A 13,033-nucleotide genomic window follows, 5' to 3' on the forward strand; every position below is an offset into this window, starting at 1 on the left:
TACAGTCACACTAGCATTTTTTACAAATATATATTAAATGCAATCAATTTATTGATATAAGGGATGCAATTATACTAACACTAAAGCACCAAATCTCATCAAAATTCTGCAGTTAAGTGTGTTTGGGCAGTAATACTAGAATGTGTGACCTCTTGAAAAGTCCTTATACTACATCTCTTTAAAATGAGAATTACCATTTGATCTAGTGATAAATATAATACTCTCTATGCGAGAGGTCGCAGATCTAAAATCTGAAAAAAAAAACATTTATTTATATATTAGATAGTTAAGTAGCTTGATCTTCACCCTTTACTCAAATAAACTTATTGACAAAAATAACAAGCAAACTGTTTATAACAATTAACAACAACATATTTGATAATCAGGCAAACTTGCTCCTAGGCAAATTCAAGAGCACACATGGACACTCTAGATACAGACCGCTCTCATGATTTTTGTTGTTGTTGTAAAATAGTGTATTTGGTCATCTCACATTAATATTTTTCTAGTAAACTAAAGTACCCATAATTTCATAATCCTTGATATCAACATGTCATCCTTATTTTTTTTCTCTGTTTTAATTTGGTGACTCATGACTTGATTTCACTATTTTTTTTTAAGGTTACTTGATATCACCATTACCGACTGAACTTGTACTTCACAAAATATTGAGAAATAGAATCTAGGATATCAGATTTATAATCATCATAGATCGAAAATAAGAGGACTAAGATTATATCAAGAAGTTAAAGGGATCTATATTGTAGTAGGTACCAAAGGTACAAACGGTAACATAATCTGTTATATATATAGGAGTAGAAAATTGTAATAAAAATTTAGATCAATGAATTACTTTTTCTCATCATAATTTCTCTTTGAGAAATTCATAAAAACAACACAAAACTACCAATTTCTTATATATTAAGATAATAAAACTCTCATAATGCAACACTAGTTAAATTTTTAAAATGGCATTAAATCCCCACTCTGATACTACAAAATGCAAATTCATAGCTGCTTAACACTTATGCTGCTTATTGTAGTGCCATATTTATTTTAAGGGGGAATTTCATATATATCCCTCGAAAGTTTCAATATTACGTATTTATCCCTCCAAAATCAATAATTACATATTTATTCTTAAAAATTGTACAAACTCACATATTTGCCCAATCTAAGTCTATAACATATAAAATATCTCCAAAATAATTAAATAATATTTTTTTAAACTTTAAAATTTATTTTTCAATATTAGGTAATAATATGTTGACCATTATACCCTTCGATCTCTTTAGTCAGCCTTAGTTCTCTTCTCTGTAAGGCGTCAAACATTCCTCGCCATTCTCCAAATGTGCCAAATCACAGATTTATCCCCGCCTTCCCTAATCGCATCCCCTCACACAGATTTCTGTCGCTTCTTGCTGCTTTAATTTTTTATTTTCGTTTGGAGAGAGAGACGGGATGTTTGGTGTCTTAGAGAGAAGAGAACTTAGACGGGTTAAAGACACAAAAACGAAGAGCATAATAGTCAATATGTTTTTTAATTAATATTGTAAAATATTTTTTTTAAGTTTTAAAAATATTATTTAATTATTTTTGGAAATATTTGATATGTTATAGAGTTAGATTGGACAAATATGCGAGTTTGTGTGATTTTTAAGGATAAATATGTAATTATTGATTTTGGAGGGATAATATGTAATATTGAAACTTTTGAGGGATATACATGAAATTGCCCCTTATTTTAATTAAATATATCACCGCCCCATGAGTATCATACAGAATGCAATTTTAATTAAATATACATGAAATTGCCCCTTATTTTAATTTAATCTATCACCGCCACACTGATGCCTATATATTCAAGGAAAAAGACGTACTAAAATTATGTAGAGTCCCGTACATCGTTTTGTGATTATCTATATCTCCATATCATTCTAAATCGATCCAAAATTCAAGATCTCTGGGTGCTGAATCATACAAAGAAACGAAAATAAAAATTGCAGAATAAGTTAAAAGAAATTTTTTTAGCATTTGTATACTTTGGATTTAAGTTACAAACAATTAATTAGAATTTTGTACTCTTTGGGTTTCCTTTTGATATTGATTACATTGTCCTTTTGTACTTTAGTTTTGGTAGCTATGATTAAATGGTAGGTAATTAAGTGATGACTCATATAAAATCATCATTAAAAAAACTAACTTGTATCCAAATTCCAAACTTAGAATCTGCGTAAGCTGGATCATATGAACACTTCACTAAAAATGCCAAAATCAAATAACTATCAAGAATAAAATAAACAGTATGATATTGTAGACTTGTGGTGCGACATTGATTGAGCTGTCCATTCTATTTTTTCTTCAAAATTTGTGTCATGGTCGAATGGTTTGGTGACAGTACATCGATTGATTTTTTTTTTTAAATCTCATTTGTGTCAAAAGCAGTGTTTTAAAATGCGGCCGCATATGCGTATGCGGTCGGTAGCCGTGCTCAGAATGCCCATGCGGTTTTTCCATGCGGCCGTATATACGGTCATGCGGATTAAAAATGCGGCCATGCAGTCCGAATATGCGGCCATGCGGTTCGAATATGCGGCCATGCGGACTGAAATATGCGGCCATGCAGTCTTCCATGCGGTTTTGATAATTTGATTGTATTTTAATTAAAATTTATATTAAAAAAATCAAAAAATTATTGTTAGTTATGCTATTATGTAAAAATAAATTCAAATATATGAATATGAATATATATATTTATACGTGAATTTTTATTTTAAAATTCGCATGAAAATTCGCATATGTGGTATGCAGTGGCCTTCCGCATGCATGAACAAAACCGCATTTTAAAACGCTGGTCAAAAGGAACTCATACTGAATAGAGATAGAAGTCAAATCCAAAAACGATTTCCTTTGTTCAATTGATCTTCCTTTTTGTCCCTTTTGTTGATGGGGAAGATATCTAATCCTTAAGCTGAGGTTAATCAAACTGCACATCAGCAGCAAGTGCAACCAAACTGCGAAAGAAGTTCCAGTCTTCTTTGGATCGTCTACAACTGTTGGGTAATTGATAGATACAATCCGGACCGTTATGTCATAAATGGACGTCCAAGATGTTTACAAATTGTCCAATGATTTCTATAATATAGTAGATGATCCGGATCCTTAATTTGAGGTGTAGGTTGCATCTTATAATTAATCAGACAAGTTTGCTAACTGCCAACAAATAGCCATCACCATAAAAGATCTGAAAAGATGGGCTGATTTATGACCACTGGAGGATAATGTTGGTAACAGGTAAGTGGTAACTGAAGGGTAATGGGTCTTGGAATATTAGAAATATGGGCTACACGGCCCGTTTATGTGGGCCTATTGGGCTATTGGATCTCTAGAGAGATTGGTGACATGATAATAATACTGGCATAATTTACTAGCCACGGTCCGGTCTACTATGCTAAGAGTATGTTTTATAATTATTGAAAAAAATTAAAATATTTTTATTATTGAGGTTTCTTATTACGTCCTTATTTTTGGAACTTAAATAATTTAAAATTTAAGACTCAATTAAAGACTCAGTGAGACCAAACAGACAAATTTTATTGAACGACCAAGCAAAAATTCACTGTTTCTCAGACTCAATACAGAAATAATGCCACTTTGAGAGTCGACACAGCCGCGCCTAGGGTTCTTCCTAGGGTTTCACCTAGGCTTTGCCTCCCTGCCACTTGCACCACCGCCTTCCTGCTGCTCTACTATGCTAAGAGTATGTTTTATAATTATTGAAAAAAATTAAAATATTTTTATTATTGAGGTTTCTTATTACGTCCTTATTTTTGGAACTTAAATAATTTAAAATTTAAGACTCAATTAAAGACTCAGTGAGACCAAACAGACAAATTTTATTGAACGACCAAGCAAAAATTCACTGTTTCTCAGACTCAATACAGAAATAATGCCACTTTGAGAGTCGACACAGCCGCGCCTAGGGTTCTTCCTAGGGTTTCACCTAGGCTTTGCCTCCCTGCCACTTGCACCACCGCCTTCCTGCTGCTTGAAGCGATGACCAAGTGTTCCTCTCTGCCTATCTGCCACTTGCTCCGCCACTTCGCCCGCTGCTTTGTCTGCCGCTTGCACCGTCGCCTCTCTGCTGCTTTCTCTGCCTAGAGTTACTTAAATTTCTGTAAATTAGGTAATAAGTGTTTAGTTTTTGTTAAGCCACCATTAGATCAGCGATTTTCAAAGTGGTTTAATAAGGAGTTCAAAAGTTCAAAAAAATGTAAAATTTGATATCCAAGCACATTTTAATATAGAGATCACATCTAACGGTTTAGTTCGACTTTTTGGACTTTGAAAATTAAAAAATGACTTAGATGCATGGGACATATATAGATATATAGGCTAATAAACAATCAATTGTTCCTAGCCTCCTGTGCAATCAAGTCGTTTTTCGATTTTTAAAGTCCAAATTATTGATCCAAACCGTTAGATGTGATCTCCATATTAAAATGTGCTAGGAGAGCAAATTTTATATTTTTTGGATTTTTTTTACTATTTATTAAACCATTTTGAAAATCGCTGATCCAACGGTGGCTTAACCAAAAAGTAAAATCAGAAGCTACCGTTGGATTAGCGATTTTCAAAGTGTCTTAATAAATAGTAAAAAAATTCCAAAAATTGTAAAATTTGGTCTCCTAGCACATTTTAATATGGAGATCACATCTAACGGTTTGGATCGATCATTTGGACTTTAAAAATTGAAAAATGACTTGGTTGCATGGGAGGCTAGGAACAATCGATTGTTTATTAGCCTATATATATATATATAGAGAGAGAGAGAGAGAGAGAGAGTTGGGCTATGGTGAGTTGCGAAGTAAAGCGACTATTTTACTTCATGCTCATATTTTACGATTTTAAAGTTCAAAATGACAATCTGAACTGCTCAACATGATCTCTATATTAAAATGTGTTTGGAGACCAAATTTTATATTTTTTGGAATTTTTTTACTATTTATTAAGCCACTTTGAAAATCGCCGATCCAGCGGTCCAGAAATTTTTACTGTTCACCTTGATTTTTAGATTTTCAAAGTGGCTTAATAAATAGCAAAAAAATTCCAAAAAATGTAAAATTTAGTTTCCAAGCATATTTTAATATAGATTAAATATCTAACGGTTTGGATCGACTATTTGAACTTTGAAAATGAAGATATTGCGTGAAGTAAAAACGTATTTTACTTCGCAACTCACCGTAGCCTTACTCTCTCTCTCTTTCTCTCTCTCTCTCTCTCTCTCTCTCTCTATATATATATATATATATGAGTAAGGCTACCATACATTGCAATGCATAGGCATGTTTGTGCATTGGACTATAAATCACCGGATTCGAAGTCCAAACAACCTATCCAAACCGTTCAACTTGTTCTCCATATTAATATGTGCTTGGAGACCAAATTTTATATTTTTTGAAAATTGTTTACTATTTATTAAACCACTTTGAAAATTGCTGATCCAACGATAACAGTAAAATCAAAAGGCACCGTTGGATCAGCAATTTTGAAAGTGGCTTAATAAATAGTAAAAAAATTTCAAAAAAATATAAAATTTGGTCTCCAAACACATATTAATATGGAGAACAAGATAAACGGTTTGGATCGGTTATTTGGACTTTGAATCCGGTGATTTATAGTCCAATACACAAAAATGATACTGCACGTCTATTTAGAGAGAGAGATAAAGGAAAAAAATTCTCAAATGACAAATAGCTTATTTTGAAAAAAAAAATGAAAGGTTGGAAATTGAAATTTATACAAGGAAATAGCTAATTATAAATAAATTGAACGAGTTAACATCACAAATCTGACAATTGAAATTCTTTCAAGATGAGACCTAGAAAATATTGAGGTTTGGGACATTGTTAAATACAAAAATGAGTTATATAAGGTACTGTGATCGGGCAATAATTAGGTCGGAGCTAGCATAAGGTTGTGGTATAGAAAATACAACACTACTGCATTGTTTATAATTTGACGAGAAAGGTGTAGGAGTTTTCTGCAGTAGTTGCCGAAATACAGAAAGAATACATCAACTGGTTCACACAATAAATCACAGTATCAGCCGGATTGAATTAATTAGTTGTTTTACATTCATTTTCTTTTCTTTTAGTTTCTTATAGCTTACTTTTCTTTTTTTAGTTTCTGGTACATCTTTTCATTTCTTTCTTTTTACTTTTATATTTTCATTTTTGTACATTTCCAAAAAACACAAAAATGAGGCACATGCAATTTGTGCCCCCTTTGAATGGAACTTGAGGATTTGATCGTCCTTTTTCTCTTAAAAAAAAAACATCTGAAAAAATGGACTTCTATGTGGCTTCATTAGGCAGATGCTAACTACATTAATAAAAAAAGTAATTTAAAAAAATAGGAGTTAGTTTAAATTAATGTGAATTGGTTATTTCAAAGCTAGTTATTTAATCTATAGCATTTTTAAATTCACAAACAAAACTAAACATTAACTCTTCTATTTGTTTTTTTTAAATTAAACTTTTGAATTTCATATAGAAATTGATTTCCTAAAGAAGACATTTTTACTGAAGTTAGATATCTTTTTTTTTCCTCCAGATATTTTACCTCCTTATCTCTTGTTGGAATTTACATCTCTTTATTTCGACAGCTGAAGGGTTGAATAACATGTTATTTGCAAAAAACGTTAAAGAAGAAAATATTAGGAGAATTAGGTCCAGTTTTCCCTAATAAATATAAAATTGGTAAATTGCTTGCAGATAATATCATAATTTTTCTCCAGGACAATGGCATAGTTTTTACACAACTAATTAGATTGATGCCGAAAAATATACTCCTATTATACAGAAATAAAAAAACCTATTATTGAGAGAAATTAACAAAAGAAGAAAAGGTCGTCACATGGCAAGCTGGCAACATATCAAATAACAGAATTCAAAATTCATCTTGAATTTTCAGTTTGTTATTTTTCATGTATCAAGATGAGGCACACTGGTGTCTCAATAATTTGACTAAAATACAAATATTGTTACAGATCGAGCTTTTCAGATATCTTCTACTATAATAAAATACTATAAGTAAACTAATTAATGCTTTGAAATAAGGGATATACACACAAAAATTGCCTTTTCTACTTGATATACAAGCACTAACTTCTATGGTACAAGAACACTTGTTTTCGGTGTCCTGTCATCATCAATAAATCGCTTCCAAAACCAATGATTCTTCCAAACTTTGTCACTGATCTCCTCAATCGGCACATTCTCAGTTTCAGGCAAGAAAAAATACACAAACACTGTCATTACCACCACCCATCCAGAGAAGAAAGCAAAAATGCCATACTGGAGATGGCATAGCATTGACAGAGATGCTTGCGCTATTAGAAATGTAAACAAAAGGTTAACACAAACCGTCACGCTCTGTCCTGCAGACCTTGTCTCAAGCTGAAATACCTCACTAGGGATAAGCCAGCCTAGTGGTCCCCACGACCATGCATAAGCGGCCACAAAAGTACAAATCAAGACCACTAATATCAGTGCAGTTCCATGGCTGAGGTTCCCAGATTTGTCGATGACATGCCAGTGAAGAACAGCTGTGATCATGGCAAGTGAAACGAACATTTGAACACCCGCTTCGAGTAGTAGCAACCTACGGCCGGCTTCATCAACAGAGTAAATTGATACCAATGTTGCTAGAACATTGACTGACCCCAAGATCACAGCAGCATATAGTGATGCATCGTTTCCAAAGCCAAGTGATATAAAGAGCACCGGTGAATAAAACAATATTGCATTCATCCCTGTAAGCTGTTGGAATATCTACATCCAACATTAAACCAGATAAAACAATTTGAAGTATCAAAACTGACGAGACAAAGGTAAAATAATACAAAAGTTTGCTATATACCTGGAGGAATATGGCAATGACAACTGGCGGCTGGTTGTGGCGTTTGAGAAGTTCTCGAAAGGGGCGATTTACTTGCTGAGCTACACGTGTAGCCTCTATGATTTCTTTTAAATCAGATTCAATGTTATCAGTGCCGCACAGCATCTTCAGCATTGCTTTGCCTTCTTGAAGGCAGCCACGCTCAATCAGACTAGTTGGGGTATCATCTACAACCAGTGCTCCTAGTATTAGTACAAAAGCAGGAATACCGGTAGCACCAACCGATAATCGCCATCCCCATGGGTGAATCCTATTATAATAGAAGGTTTTAACTTTTAACTTCTAATATTACAGGCCCAATGACTAATAAAGTAGTAGTTATTTGAGTAAAGCTAGAGTGTGATGTGCTCACCAAGAGGGTTTGGTGAGCATAACTCCAAAAGTATATGAGATCGACTTTAAACGCAGAATTCAAACCGTTGAAATCTATGTACTTCATAAGTGATGCATGTATACGCAAAATTTTGAAAGTTTCGAGTTTATTTGCTGCAAGGTCAAGCGGTCAAAGAAATCATAAAAATTGAATATATAAAACAACTTATAAATTAAGTTATAAAAAATTCATTTCTTTGACCGCTTGAATTTGTACCAAATAAACTTGAAACTTTTAAAAATTTGCATGTACATAGATCACTCATGAAGTACATGGATTTCAACAGTTTGAATTCAGCATTTGAAATCGATCTGATATACTTTTAGAGTTGTGCCCATCAAACCCTCTTGGTGAGCACATCACACCCTAATTTTGCTCTAGTTATTTAATTAATATGAGAACAAAAAAGAGGTGTACTTTGCTGCGCCATAGTTGACAAGGTCTGCAAAGAGGATGCCAACTGTGACATTGAGTTGAAACAAGATGTTCAGACCTCCGCGTATCTTTGCTGGCGCAACTTCAGACAGGAATAGAGGTACTGCCTGCATGCGCGGCATAGTTACATAACACAGTTTTTACTTTTTAGTGATTTTGTTATTAAGAAAATTTGACAACAGAATTGGGGTCATAACTTGGATAGTGGAACATCAATTTCGGTGATTGCGTATATAACATCTCATCCTTTATTTCAATTTTGAGGAACTTTTGAGAAAACAACATTCCAATATAATTTGCAAAGAAATTAAGAAAACAGTAAAAATAAGCATTATACTTGATTTGCAAAGCCAACACCACAGCCAAGAAATATCCTCCCTATGATAAGCATTCCCAGATTTTGCGCAGCTGCACCAAAGATTACACCAATAATGAAGAAGAAGCCAGCAGCCACGATAGTAAGCTTACGGCCAAGATGTCGTGTGGTATATGATGCAAAAAAGGTGGCTATGATACCGGCCAGGTAGAGCGAAGATGTGAAAAGTTGAAGTGTCTGGCTGTTGAATATGCAGTATTTGCTTTTTTGAACATAATTATGCTCCAATTTGCGAACATACACAGAATAAAAGAACTTCTTTAGGAAGTCATCCATTGATGTCACTCCCCCTTTAAGAAAAAATCAGATAATTTTATCAAGATATCATGATTATGCTTTGCAAGTTTTAGTTCTTTAGTAAATGTCCAGTAATGTTAGTTTATATACACGGATCTGTTTACTAACCAAGTTTCAGATGAAAATAAAATAATATACTATCCACATTTAAGTTCAGCGGTCAATTGTTCATATTATTCAGAAGTTTCTTCTAGTACATTAAGCTCATGAACGTAACTGCTTACCATCATTATTTCTTCTAGTAAAGATGAAATAGAATTTAATTGAATATATATAACACAACATATATATAAAAGGACATAAAAATGTATTTTATAGAAGTATTATTACAAGATCCACCATCTAGATAGATGGAAGTAAATACCTTCCCTAGAAAGTTGTAAATAGATGTTACAACTCGCAAAATTGAATAAACAAATTAATTAATATAGGTATCAAGAAGTTTAGATTGTTTAGTGTTCATACAGCATCTTTGTTTTTATTGGATTTTCCATATATAGGTTCGAATATTTGGCTACTTGATTAACATTTCTTCTTTCAAATACAAAAAATAAAGAAATTTGGCAAGTTTTTATTTTATTTTGACAGAGTATAACTCAAATATTAAAAATTAAGAAGCCACGGGCAGAAGCAGCTACCTACAAGTAAATAGTTACAGAACCATGCACTCCATGCAGAATACAAAAATCAATTAAAAGCACCTTGAAATCTTACTAGAAGCAATATAAGTTGCACTAATTATACTTCCCATGCATCATAAATGAAGTTCCAAATTATTTTTGTTGTTGTTACTACTATTACTATTATAACTATAATAATAATAATAACAATAACAACAACAACAACAACAACAACAACAACAATAATAATAATAATTTTCCTTTTCATTTTATCAAAGTTTCTTTTTTTTTTACAAATCAAAATCAATTAATGGCTCATTGCACAAAATTCCGCTCTTCTACAAAGAATATTTTAGAAAATTTCCAACAACAGCTCCAATTAATCAAAAAGTATAACTATGGTACCGACTAACTTTGGACTAAGCTCCTAAATTGATATTAATTAGCACAAATATAAGCTATTAACATAGCTGAAATAGCTAACTAGAACTGAAACAGTGAAATCAAGACAATTTTTTTTTTAATAAAGAATAAAAATCTAACCTGAGTTCCCCAAATCATAACCAAACACTAAACCCGCGGTGGCGACCATAAGGCAAGATATAATCAGAACCGGAGTTATCTTGGCCTCGGAATCCATTCTCACTTCTAGAGGCTCCACCGGATAACCTTCTCCGCTCCTCCACATATTGATTTGACAAAGGAAGAGACGAGAGGAGATGAAAAGGGAGTACTGAAGGAGATATTATTTACTAATTAATTGAACTGAGATTTTAACCAATTGAGGAGATTAGAATGATGATCTATATATATCCACATATTATGTCAATATAGAATGATCAATGATGTGATTTGATTTATGTTTAGCGAGTGACTTAAAATTTGAACGGTCCTTGGCATATAATTAAACAATAGTTAAATTTCATGCGACTTGATTGTTAGGCTATTCATATATTCAACAATATATTTACTTTTTAAATTTATTTGAATTTAAAAAAAATTGTCAAACTTTTTAATGTAATTATTGTTAGTGATCCATCCCCTCTACAAAAGTGACACTTCCTAATAAACACTCATGTGTATCTTTCTGAAATAAAACCTTTATAGAGTGCTTTTTGTGTGTGTGTGTGTGTGTTTTTTTTGAAGGAGCTCTTTGACAACGAGACATTTAGCCTTCTCTTTACATATATAAACAACATTTTCATTTTAGATAAACAATTAATGTTATATTTGATATTATATAAAGTGTTCCATTAATAACAACTTTTTATTAGTACTAGAAATGGTTACAACTTTTTTATGTACTTTAACATTTAAAAATAGATAATGCAAAACAAGGAATTCAAACAATTAATATGTGATGTGATATATATGTATCAGTAGACAAGTCTTCAAAGACTTTTTTTCTTTTAAATGTCTTGACTGTGACTGTCAAGGAAGTCTTCAAAGAAACTCATGGCCGGATTTGCGCCATCTCACTTTTGGGAAAATATCACCTAATTAAGTAGAGAAAATGTTTCTGTCCACTGAGTTTTGTCCACCATCTGTCCACAGCGTTATCCAGTTTTCACTTTCTAACGGTTTAACTCGTATTTAAACATATCTCAAATGACGGAACCTTCCGAATTTTATTTTTCAAATTTCCGATCAGATTTCCTTTTTTGAATTTCTCTCTCTTTCTTATCGGAAAGCAGATGAATCGTCGCGGCCGAATTGGCGAACCTGTTGATACTCTGCAATCTCGACCATCGTCATCCATCTGCTGCTCTACCTTCGTCTCCTTTTGTTTTCTCTGCTTTTCATCGCCGTAGGGATTACACTAACTCCGCTTCTTCACCGTCGATCTGGTAATATCGTGTATAACTTCTTCCAATTCTCCTTTTCATTGAGGTTCCCCTATTTTTTTTGTGAAGGAAGCGAATCGATTCGAGAGAATCGGTGATTCTTTTCTTTTACGTTCGGTTTTCTAGCCTTCAGTGTTAATAGAATTTGATTGTTCGTTCCCGAACTGAACGGATTCAGTTACTCAGTGGAATTCTTTAGAAGGCTTAAAAAAGGTGCCGTTTTTCTGTTAAAAGTCCTAATAATGGTAACAGGAGTACTGATTACAACCTTTCCTTCTCGAAATAGTTGTAAATATACTCACAATTTTAGCAATGGTTGGAAATACCCGTGCAAACTCAAAAGGCCTCCCCTCTCAGGAACTCCTAGACAATCTGTGCAGGTATATTGTACCTACTTTTTCTTTTCTATCTGTTTGATTACTTTTTTCTTGATATCTTTTCTATTTGTGCAGGAACTCCTAGACGGAATCTTCCGAATTTTATTTTTCAAATTTCCGATCAGATGTCCGATCAGATTTCTGATAAGAATAATCTGGATCGGCCGCAATGGCAATGAAATCGTAATTGTTGTTTTATTTGTATTTACCTTCTCTGATTCATTTTTTTCTTTTCAATGTCGATTTTAATTGAGATTACTGACTCGATCTTGTTTTTTATACATGATCGCAATGGAACTTTCAATCGTGGAGCGCGATCGAATAGAAATTATTTTTGTTGAAGAGCACGGCAAAATTCAAATCTAGTAAGTTATTTCTGTTGAATTTGTTGTTTTCGTTGTATGTAGTAACAGTTCTAGCATTTCAAATCAAATCTGGAGGAAAGAGATGATAGAGAGGCGATATGGAGCATTGTTTTGTTAATTTTACTGTATTGCCCCGTTAATTTTACAGTATTTATCTTGTCATTTTACAGTATTCATCTTGTGAAAATCTGGAGGAAATAGATGATAGAGAGGCGATATGGAGTATTGATCTGTTAATTTTACAATATTGCTTTATTAATTTTACAGTATTCATCTTGTCATTTTACAGTATTCATCTTGTGGAAATCTAGAAGAAATAGATGATTTGTTAATTTTACAGTATTTATCTTGTAATTTTACAGTATTCATCTTGTAATTTTACAG

At 32.7% G+C, this 13,033-nt stretch overlaps 2 protein-coding genes and 1 long non-coding RNA gene across 3 annotated transcripts in view; 1 reads left to right on the forward strand and 2 right to left on the reverse strand.

Moving 5' to 3' along the window:
* Window positions 1-6,919: 6,919 nt before the first annotated feature.
* Window positions 6,920-10,830, reverse strand: LOC144567067 (sugar transport protein MST4-like). Its single transcript, XM_078317111.1, has 5 exons — window positions 10,607-10,830; window positions 9,108-9,436; window positions 8,753-8,877; window positions 7,924-8,212; window positions 6,920-7,835 (listed from the first exon to the last, which is right to left on the reverse strand). The coding sequence occupies exons 1-5, from the start codon at window positions 10,749-10,751 to the stop codon at window positions 7,173-7,175; spliced, it is 1,551 nt and encodes a 516-aa protein (XP_078173237.1). The 5' UTR covers window positions 10,752-10,830; the 3' UTR covers window positions 6,920-7,172.
* LOC144567068 (sugar transport protein MST4-like) overlaps window positions 6,920-13,033 on the reverse strand; it is a 43,202-nt gene continuing 37,088 nt past the window's right edge. Inside the window, exon 6 of the transcript XR_013515351.1 lies at window positions 6,920-7,142. The gene's annotated coding sequence lies outside the window, so the exon portion shown is untranslated. The remainder of the gene's footprint in view (window positions 7,143-13,033) is intronic.
* On the forward strand, window positions 11,777-12,282 carry LOC144567053 (uncharacterized). Its single transcript, XR_013515348.1, has 3 exons — window positions 11,777-11,910; window positions 12,086-12,120; window positions 12,194-12,282. It is a non-coding gene; the product is annotated as an uncharacterized LOC144567053 (long non-coding RNA).

This window comes from Carex rostrata, chromosome 16, assembly GCF_964058835.1.
Source record: "Carex rostrata chromosome 16, lpCarRost1.2, whole genome shotgun sequence".
Lineage (NCBI taxonomy): Eukaryota > Viridiplantae > Streptophyta > Magnoliopsida > Poales > Cyperaceae > Carex > Carex rostrata.